This window comes from Strigops habroptila, chromosome 18, assembly GCF_004027225.2.
Source record: "Strigops habroptila isolate Jane chromosome 18, bStrHab1.2.pri, whole genome shotgun sequence".
NCBI classification, from domain to species: Eukaryota; Metazoa; Chordata; class Aves; order Psittaciformes; family Psittacidae; genus Strigops; species Strigops habroptila.
Genome location: NC_044294.2, coordinates 6,430,754 through 6,441,543, shown reverse-complemented (window position 1 = coordinate 6,441,543; position 10,790 = coordinate 6,430,754). Strand labels below are relative to the sequence as shown.

At 45.9% G+C, this 10,790-nt stretch overlaps 1 protein-coding gene across 3 annotated transcripts in view; it reads left to right on the top strand.

Annotated features, from left to right (window-relative positions):
* The window catches only part of CEPT1 (choline/ethanolamine phosphotransferase 1), a 31,694-nt gene that overhangs the window by 144 nt on the left and 20,760 nt on the right, over positions 1-10,790 (top strand). For 2 of the 3 annotated variants that reach the window (XM_030473484.1, XM_030473482.1), the window contains exons 2-4: positions 1,983-2,384; positions 5,607-5,754; positions 6,720-6,861. In XM_030473484.1, the coding sequence (XP_030329344.1) occupies positions 1,989-2,384; positions 5,607-5,754; positions 6,720-6,861 (686 nt within the window). In that variant the 5' untranslated portion in view covers positions 1,983-1,988. Of the gene's footprint in view, positions 1-194; positions 486-1,982; positions 2,385-5,606; positions 5,755-6,719; positions 6,862-10,790 lie in introns of those variants that run through there. The other variant, XM_030473483.1, reaches the window with a different exon arrangement.

The window sequence follows — 10,790 nt, the reverse complement described above, 5'->3', positions numbered from 1 at the left end:
CGGGCCGGTCCTCCCGGCTCTGCGCGCTCCCCGCCGCGCTCCCTGGGGGACGGGGGCTGTTGTGTGGGGTGCGTGGGGAGGTCCTTGAGGTCGAGCCGGGGCCTGTGGTGCGGGCCGGGCCGGGGTACCCTCACCCGGCCTGGGGGCTGGTGGGTCCTGGGTCCCCGGGGTTGCCCACTCCGGGTGGGGGGCGAAGCGTTTGTTTGGGCCGAGGGGTGCCCTTGTCCTCCCGCCCCTGCGCCGGGTGTTCGCCGGCAGCGGGCAGGCCCGGGTGAAAGTCCTGCGGAAGCCGGGCGCTGTGGGGTTGTTTGTTTTGGAGGACGAGGCGGGCTTCGGTTGTTTTCTCTCGTGGTTCAGGCGGGGGCTCCCCTCGGGAAGAGAGGAGAAGTGTGTCGTTTTCTGCATTGAAACTCTTCTTTCTGGTCATCCAGGACAACACCTGCAGGGGCCTCCTCGGTGACGAAGTCTGATTTCTTGATAAATGAGTAGGTCCAAGTCTGCCTGCTCTGGACTTATCGAGGTCCTGCCCAAGTGAGGCCCTGGCTGTTTGCTTTCTCCTCTCCTCCTGCTGACAAGGCTCTCTGAGACTGGCCTTTCACTGGTGGAAATTGCCTTAATTAGGCTGTGGAGAGTGGAAATGGGAGCACTTGTTCTTATGTCAGTATTTGACCTTTGATTTGCACAGCTTGTTTTCCTTACTGGCTATACATGCATTGCTGGTGGCTTTAGAGATAGCTGTCATCATCCCCTCCCTGCCTTCGTTCTGCTACGCTTTACAACTAGGTTTTTTCTATTTCTCTGGTTTGCTCTTGTAGATAAACAGCAAACCTTCCATTTTAGTCTCCTTTCTGTAGTGCTTCTCCTCTAATTCATATGGAGAGTTATGTGTGTCTGGTCCCCTGCCTTCAGGGGAGATGGAACACTGCGAGGGGCTGCACTGGGAATGCTGTTCCTGACCCTGAGCTTTCTTTTCACAGCTGCCTCATGCTGGTGCCTCTAGGCTGTCTTTGACCAGCTAAAGGTCTTTAGCTCCTGTATGTTTCTTGCCTATCTTGAAAGTTGAATATACAGTGAGCTTCCACCTGACGTGGGTTAAATTTGGGGAAGAAAAAAAGTCACAGCAAAACTGAGATAAGGAACAGTGATCTGAAAAAGATGCTCAGAACTGGCTTTAAGTGGTTGTTCAGCTTCACCAAAGAGGTAGAGCTGCTCCAAACCAATTTACCTTAAGACTTCTCTGTGTTTGTACTGGTTCTAGTGCTGTCAGTTCATAACCTAAGCAGTGCAGGTTGGTTGCATACCACCTATGAGAGACATGTGAGGGACTGACTGTGCCTCAGTCTGTAACACAAGGCAGTGGTATGGTGTAAGCTTCTACTGCTGATGAAACTTAGAGTGGTGGCTGCAGGCTCTTTGCTTCAGTAGGCAGCAAGGGAAGTAAACAAGTGCAACTTAACCATTTTATAACTGTGTTGAGAACACTTGTTTCCTGTCTCTCCCTCAGCTATTCTCCAAATACCTTTATTTTCTTACCGAGTTGTCTTGGTTTGCTGATGGGAAACAAAATGCTCCTTAGAGCAGCACCTAAAAGCTTTCGATATCTGAAGGGGCCTACAAGGATGATGGAGAGGGACTCTTCGTCAGGGATTGTAGTGGTAGGACAAGGGGTGATGGGTTTAAACTGAAACAGGGGAAGTTCAGGTTAGATATAAGGAAGAAGCTCTTTGCTGTGAGGGTGGTGAGGCACTGTCACAGGTTGCCCAGAGAAGTGGTAAATGCTCCATCCCTGGCAGTGTTCAAGGCCAGGTTGGACACAGGGGCCTTGGGTGACACGGTCTAGTGTGAGGTGTCCCTGCCCATGGCAGGGGGTTGGAACTGGATGATCTTAAGGTCCTTTCCAACCCAAACCATTCTAAGATTGTATGATCTTAATCTCATTTGTGCTCTTCACCTTCAGTGTGTCTCATCCCTTTATGTTGCAGGGTCTTATGATTCTCCGTAACAGCTGCTACCTGCCAGAGAAGAGTTCTGAGGCCGCCCGACCCATGAGTGGGCCCCGAAGCATAAAGAGGCGATGTGGGGAGTCGCACCTGGAGTCCCTGGCGGGCTGCAGTCATGGTCCTGCTGCTGGCTGCGTGTTGAGCAAACTGGTTCAGCTGCCCACCCCCCCCTTGTCAAAGCACCAGCTGAAACGGTTAGAAGAACACAAGTATCAGAGTGCTGGACGATCCCTGCTTGAACCCCTAATGCAGGGTTACTGGGAATGGTTAGTTGGAAGAGTTCCAGCCTGGATTGCCCCGAATCTGATCACCATCATTGGACTGTTAATAAATATATTTACAACTCTGCTATTAGTATATTACTGCCCAACAGCTACGGAACAGGTAAGTTATGGTCCTCTCACAAGCTTCATTCACAGTTCCTGCCATCTAGTAGCTGCTCGGCACTGTTTTCTGGTGGGCTCTCATCTCTGGGGAGAGCTGCTTCTCATGGCCAGCCTGAAGTTCTTGTACATTTAAGCTGTTCTCTACAAATGGTTGTAGTGTGTGTGCATCTGTGTGAGCTCTTGCATGCAGAAAGAGCACAGATGGATGATGGGGTCAGCAAGCTGCTGGTGCTTCCTCTGCTCAACATGGTGTCTAGTAGCAAAATAGCTGTTCCACTGCAGCCGTGAAGGGCCTGTGCATGAATGCTGCAGCCCTGCAAGGCTTGAATTCAGGCAATTACAAAATGAATTTGCAGCTACCTTGCTTGTATGGCACATGGAGTTTTTGCCTGTTTACTCTCCCTGCCTGGGACTAGGTTAGTCACCTTCAGCTTTCCATCTAGAGTTACCACACAATGAGAAGTGCAAGGTGACTCGGTTGGCAGCGAGCTGAGCCTGCCTGTGAGCACAGCTCGAGTTGCAACAGCGAGGAACTCGAGCTCAGATATGGGACTGAGCTCAAAGTGGTGCAGCTTGAGAAATGGAGGCCTCCTCCGTGGCTGGGGTGACTAAACCCAGCTTAGTAAAATCGAGGGACACCTTTCTTCATCCTGTGTGGGCCCTGACAGTTCGTATGATCAGGCAGCTTGGATACGGACCTCAGGAACAGCATGTTATGAGCTGTGGGAGCACAATGTTGTCTTCCTGAGCAGTGTAGTAGTCAGTGCTGTGAGGAGCCTGGGTGAAAGTCAGTAGCTTTTCCTTCATTCTGAATGCACTGAAAGCTCCTGGCCTGTCCTCAGGAGAACTGTCTTAACCCCCAATAATTCCTGGCTTCAGGGATACAAGAGTCTTTATGAGGTGTTTCAAGTTCCTGGTTTCGAAGAGTTTTCTCTCACTGGAGTTACCACACAGGGCACGTGAAGACTTTCAATTTTGTGCACAGGAAAAGTTTTGTCACTTGAATGTTGAATCTTAAAAGCTGCTTATATCTGTATGCACTGAAAAAGGGAGTTATTTGGTACAGAAAATGCATTACACATCAAATAGCTGGAGAGTGTCTCATGAGTTCTGACTTTTAAATGTCCCAGTTCCTTCGTAACGGAGTTCCCCAACTGGGGTTGGGGAAGTGCTCCTTAGTCAAGTGATGTGCAGTTTGTTTCCAGCCAGACTCTAAAGACCCCCACGTAGGTTGGCACACTCAGCACTGTTCTGCATATGCATCTTCTAGAGATCTGTTGAAATAGTTTCACAATAACTTGTGGAGTTTGGCAGGTATCAGATAAAGTGAATCCTGGGCTAGAGCAGGGAATACTTTGAGCAGCTTCAGGCTGTGGTGGTGTTGCAGGGCTTGGTTTTAACTTCCTATCTACTCCCACAGCAGTGTTACATGGGGCCTGAGACTCTGAAATCCAGTTCAATAGACTTTGACCTGTCTATTCCAGCAACTCACCAGCAACTATAGACTGTTGAACTGGAGCATAACTTCAGCTTTAGAGTACAGTTGTATTTTAGTTGGTAGTTAAACTTCTGAAGCAGCCACTAAGCTACACTCAGAGCATCAGAAAGTTAGTGTCAGCTGTAGCCTGCTGTTCTGTGTTTAACAGTTTGAGAGTTACTTTGTGCCAAGTGAAAGAGACTCTTCTCACTTCAGCTGAAAAATAACTTTCTGCTGAGGTAGCTTTGAGCCTGATCTGATTTGCCATATGGCACTGCAGGCCTGTGTGCTGGCACTGCAGGCCTGTGTGCTGGCACCACACGGAGGAGGACATCTTGGTGCTGGAGCTGTGAGCTTATGCTTTTGAAGTGTCAGTAGCTGGCTGAGGAGGAAAATGGGGCTTTGCTATTCCAGAGCCAGATTTTGTTTTTCCTGAAAGCACGATTGCTTTCAGATGTAAATTGTCTCTGAGCTCAGGCTTAGTTCCACTTTTCTCAAAAGCAGCTTGTCTTGTTGATGAAAGGTGTAACCAAAGGGTTGTAGCTATCATTTACAGTTTCAGTGGCATCCAAAAAGAAAATGAGATACAAACAGATCTACTGCCTGCTTAGTTGGGGAGACCTCGGATAGCAAAGTGCTGCCCCCTTACCTCTCTTCTTGTGCTGGTTTGTGTAGCTACGGGGATAGAAGCAGAGCATGGTGCCAGCTTTTGAGGCAGAATAAACTGCTTTAGTACAATGCAGGAGCAGGAGCAATGCAAGCTGGAGAAGGAAATACATTTAAGTGGATGTGCTACAAGCGAGCTGTGGTTGTCTAGACCAAAGAAGCTGGATTCTAGAGCTTTGGGAGGCAAGTCAGCTTGGTTAAGCTACTTACCTGTATTTGGACTTATGGGCATGATTTGGAAACAGAGCTGCTCATAAATGCTCACTTTGATAAAGTGTGTCAAATATGAAGATTGCAAAACATCCAATAATATCTGTTTTGTGCATGTGTAAACTGGGACAGGGTGATGGCAGCCCCCTGGCTTTTGTGGTCATAATGGTTTATACTTCAACTCTCAAAATAAGCCTAAAAGTAATATTTGATATTGTTTGAAATCACAATACAGGATGTGAACAGTAAGGATTATTAACATAGATTTGGCCAAGCTGCTGTTACCTCGTAACAGAACAGGCAATTGGAGGTGGAGGTGCTGTACTGAGAGCACTGAAGCTTTACTGCTTGTGGACAATCTAAAAGCTAAACTTGAACTCTAAAAGTTGAAGAACTTTACAAAGTTCAGGCTGCTGCAGCCTGGTAATGCAGCGATTTCGTACGTGACACCTCCCTGAGGTCTTGTGAAGATGAGCTCAGTGTTCGTGACACAGTTCCACGTTTTAGGGGCTGAGAAAGTTGTTGAGTTTCTAAATCTCTTGGACAATTTGCAGAAGCAAGACAAGAACCTAATTGTGCACTGCTGCAAATGTGGTTTTCTTTCAGGTGCACAGTGCAGCTTCCTGCTTCAGAAAATGTACTGTACTTGTTAATCTGTGCTGGTAATTCTTGTCTCTTAATGTATTTGCACCTCACATAATCCTCAGCCTGTCCTTGCAAGGCCCAGCTACTGAAAGGTCCATGTGTGTGATGAGGAAGTGTGTGCAGATGATGAAGTGCTGTATGAGATGGGTGTAGATAGGTCAGCTTCAGGCTTCTCCTGAAGGTTTACAAGAATCTTTTACTCTCATTGCCTTTGTTTCTTAGGCACCTCCCTGGGCATACGTTGCTTGTGCATGTGGCCTTTTCATCTACCAGTCTCTGGATGCTATAGATGGGAAACAAGCAAGAAGGACAAATAGCAGTACTCCCTTAGGAGAACTCTTTGATCATGGCTGTGATTCACTTTCCACAGGTATTGTCATTTTTCATTCAAGTCTGAGGATTAAAGGACTCAATTTCAGGGATCAAATCTGGAATAGAGAAAAATGCTTCTTTACTGAAGAAGAGGACAACTGATCCTGCTGAATGTATAGCTTTTCAGTCAACCTTCTTTCCATAGACAGCACTCTTGATCAAGTGAATGTCTTCTCTTGTGCTGAAAACTCAACCATTTTGCATGTGACTAATTCAATCTGGGCCAGCAGCCTCTGGGTGTGCTTTAGCACAGCTTTGGTTGTAAAGCTTTGGGAAGAAGCTGTCAAAATGCTCTTCTCTGTTATTTTAGATTGAATCTATGTAGAGTGATTGCAAGGCAGGTAGAAAGCCTAAAGAATGGCACAATAGAAGTCAATTTAAGACTAGAATCAGCAGAATCAGGTCCTTGGTAGGTGGAGTTCACTGAGCCAGCCTGAAGTGTAACCCCATTGCGGAAGAGTGATCTGATGCTTTTGGTTACTTACATTTTAAAGCTCTTTTGCGTCAAAGTTGTGTATTGAAAGGGTGGAGGGAAAAACATAGATTCCTTATGAATCTGGAATGACAGAGCTTGGATTTTCATAATAGTGTAACAGAAAATGGGGAAATTATGTCCAGCAAATCATGGATACATGAGAAACCTCAGAACTCTGCCCACAGGCTGCGACTGCACAAATCACTCGAGTCCCTTCATGTCTAATCCCATTCAGTTCAATAAAAAAGTAGGAGACCAAGAAACCCTCAATATTGAGGACTTCTGAGAACTGACAGGGCTTTAAATACACATTTCCCAGTGTGTAGTTTTAAAATGGAAGTGTTAATCTCATGGCTATGGAATAAACACCTCAGGATTCCTTCCCACTGCCTCCCCTCTGGGTCCTTTTGTTAGATTTGTTTCTGGTAAGGCTCTTTACTCGCATCCACGCTTTACCTTTTGACTCTGTGACTGATTTTCTCCTGCAGTCTTTGTGGTTTTGGGAACTTGTATTGCTGTGCAGCTGGGAACCAACCCTGACTGGATGTTCTTTTGTTGTTTTGCTGGGACGTTCATGTTTTACTGCGCGCACTGGCAGACCTACGTCTCTGGAACCTTGCGCTTTGGCATGTGAGTACCTTGGCTGAAAACAAACCTGAAACTCGGGCTGCTTTACTGTCTAGTTGCACTTTGTGGTTGTAGTTCAGATCCTTAGGGCTGTAGTAAATTGTTTATATTCATGTATACACACTTAGAGCTTGTAGCAGCTGCTGCCTGTTGGATCTGCAGTTAATACTGGATGTTACTTAGCTTTGTTTTAGGGGTGGTAAGAGATCCTTTCATAATATTAACATTATGAGCTTCTGATGTGATTTAAACCTAAAAAAAAAGGGAATGCACCTGATATTTCATCCCCAAGAATGGAATGCTGTTGTCAGATGGTGGCAGTCTGGCTTTAGTGTTCATTTCACTGCCGATCTCTTGATAGTGCTTGAGTTGTGATGATATATACTTAGTCTTTACTACTAACCATAACTCTTAAAATTTAGTGTATTAATTGACATTGTGCCTACAATTTAAAGTTCTGAATCCCTTTTAGTTAGTGTAAATCATGGCTCTGTCAATAACAGGACTGAAACAGCAATATCAAGGCAGCAGCTTAAATCCCTTTTGTTGCTGGGTGAGGGGAGGTGGGGAAACAACACAAGCCCTTGGTGAGCTGTGGGATGCATTAGCCTCAATGTGGAAATGTGCATTTATTCTGTTTGCATTTCTCTACCTAACCAATATCTCAAATACACACACCACAGAACGATTTTGCATTTGGAAACCTCTGAAACGTGCTCTTAGTTTGTGTGGGGTTTGAAGCAATGCTGCAATGTGCGCTGTTGGTTTACAGTCTGTTGTGATGGCTCTGTAGATACCCAGATACTGATAACCAGTACAAGTATGGACCTCTTGTCTGTAACAGCTCTTGCTGGCAGGATACTCATGCAGATTCTCTTGAGGAAATTGTGTTTTGCTCAAAAATGTAAGATGTTGGAGGAGTTTTCTATGTCTGTTGGAGGAAGAAAAGAAAACCTCTAGACGTGTGTTCTAATCTTGGCAACACCAAAGCAGATTGACTGGAACTATTCTATTCTGATACTTCAAGATTTAAAGAAAGACACCGGCTCAAATTTTTTACTGTTTCAGGCTTCTCACTTTCATGCTGTACCAAAGGTCTCACTTTTACCTCCCTTTGAACTTTACAGGGCCCTGATAGTTACAGTTTTCCTACTATTGATCGAACACAAAAACCAGCCTTGGCATGTGCTTGACTTTACAGATGCAGGTATCAAACCCACCCAAATTGCTCTTGTGCTCCAGACAAATGTGTCCATTATTCCTGGTGTTCCCTGTAACTTCTGCTTTTTGCTTTTGTGAGGAGCCTTTCTGTTGTGGAGACAGCATTTTGTAGCAGATACTCTTGTTCTGCGTGGCCTTCTGTGGTGAGAATGGGATGATCCATCAGTATGTAGCTAATTTAGAGAAGGCAATAAGCACACAAATGTGTGTATCATTACTTTAGATAACAGATAGCACTGTGTAGTAAACACATTTGTTCTTCCTTTTGCCCCATGTCACAAGGTTAATAGGCTGCCACAAGCTGATGCTCATTCCTATGGCAGAAACTCAGCTTATTTCTCCAATTAACTGATTCTCACTGTTTGATACTTGTTTTTTCTGCAGCTTTCATTTCACCAATCATAAAACTGAAAAAACATCTATTTTCTCTACCCTTTCACATTCACTGGAGCACACAGGCTTAGGTATCCTTACTCCTGAATAAGTGGAATCAGAGACAGCTGTTGAAAGGAGCTGGAAAGATCTTAGTGCACAGTTGCTTTTTGCTGTCTGTGTATCCTATGTAGCATCTCTGTGTTGAAAACCCACCGAGGGGACTGGGAAGAGTAGTGATGTTTTAGGAAGCGTGACAGCATTGCAGTCCTGCCTTCCAGTGCAGAGAAGCAGGAGAGAACACACAGTTGGTTGTCACTTATGGTATTTGTGATAAGATTATGTCCAAGAAATTGTATTTCATTAGAGACCAACTCAATAAGCAAATTGAAAATGGGTCAAAGAGCAGCAGAGCACTAAAGAGGGAGATGAATATCTTCCTCCTTACATAGAGCTCAGACTTGAGCAGTTACATGTATCATCGACCTGGCTTGCTGAGAAAGCCCATTGTCTTAAAAAAGAGATAAATGAGTGCGTGAAATGAAGTGTGTGTTGTGGAACAGAAGGTCTGATGGATCTGCTGTCACTGTACCAGCCTTGGCAATGCACTGAAGCTGTGCAGTGTGCTTTGTGTTGGGCTCCTGGCTGCAGAGAGGAGTGTTCACCCTGAGTGAAGGGGAAACGGGGTGGCTTCTGCTGACTTCCTATAGGATACTGCAGGTGGAACAGGAAAACTTGGTTTAATTGTGCCCAGTTACTAAACACATCAACTGTGCTGGTTCTCTTTCTTCCCACTGATAACTGTGGGGAGCTGCCCTGCACTACTCCATGATTGTAAATAGTTGAGATGGTAATATCCTGTGATCTGGCTCCTTCTTTTAATGATCACAGAGTATTATTAGGTCCTGGCAGCTGATGCAGCCTTTTCAGAAAGCAGCTTCAGTTGGTTAAATAGCTCAGCAACATAGCTAGAGGTCAGTATTGCTTAAAAATTCCCAGTGAGGAAGCAGGACGTGTCTCAAAGCAGGTTGGGCTGGCTACAGGAAAAGTCACTGTAGTAGCATCAGCAGGGAGCAGCATGGATGGAGCTGTGGGCAGAAGTTTTGTTTTAAAGCAAGCACCTGATCTGGGAATGGGCTCATGGAAGAGCAGGAATATGCTGCATGTTTGAAGAAATAATCAGGTGATTCCGAATGGCAGGAAAACATTCGATGTTGAAGCAGTCCAAATAATGACTTAGTTCTCCTGTCCTGTTTTTCAGCACAACAACTGGCTTCACTGGGTTGTGGACATACTGGGCTGCAATACAGAATGGGCTTTGTTTCAGGCTTAGTTCTGTACGGGTGCATTAAGACTGGGACAGCTCTGCTTTGCAAAAAGTGAGCCTTCTTCTGTGTATCACAAAGCAAACTGTCAAGCCCCAATGGACTCCCACATGTCCATGTGGAAGCAGCTCTGGGATTTTAGGAACGTGCTGCAGAAACCAGAGCATTAGGGAATATAGTGCCCAAAGCCTGCAAGGGATTTGCCTGCTGATGGCTGGAGCCCAGTTGTTATCAGCTCTGATTCTTCCAGATCCAAGCTTCCTCCTTGTGGATTCCATGCTGCACTTGCTCCCTGTTCTGGCTTCAGGAAGTATATTAGGAGCTGTCTGTGTTCATGCAGGTTCAGTGCTGTATCCAGCCTCACAAGGTCAGTGCCCAGACGGTCTGACGCTGCAGGAGCTGTCTCAGATCCAGCTTAGATGTGAAGCTGGAGCTATTAGTCTCTGTCGGACCTGAGCTGGCCTCTGCATTGCAGCTCCAGTGTTGTGCTGGGAGACATGAGACATGGCACTGCACAGGTTGAGACCTTGTGCTCTTGGCCATGCTGGCCTGGGGGGAAGTGCTAAATCATCTTTTAAAGACCCAGTGGGCATTCATCAAGGGTCTACCCAGAGACGTGAGGGTGTTGCTGCACTCTGGTCTCCAGCACTTCGCTATGAGTTCATGCAGTATCTGGTTTATTCCAACCTTTCTTAATTGTAATATGGAAAGTTGGTGATAGTAAATATATACAGACACAATGAGATGGAGTTTCCAAGGATGCTTCCTAAAGGCATATCAGCAAACCCTGGGAGGAAGGATCAGTTCTTACCAGCTTTCATACAACTGGGAAGTTAAAACTACTACCTCACTGTTTTGAGAAAGAGTCCCCAGAGAAAGCAAAAGAATTCAACTGTTTAACAAAGCAGCAATTCCTGAGGAATGCTGGACAATTTGGGGGAACATTCTTGTTCAGTGACACTGTAGCAGCTGTACACAGGCAAGAGCCCCCTTGATAATGGGTTGGTTAAGGAT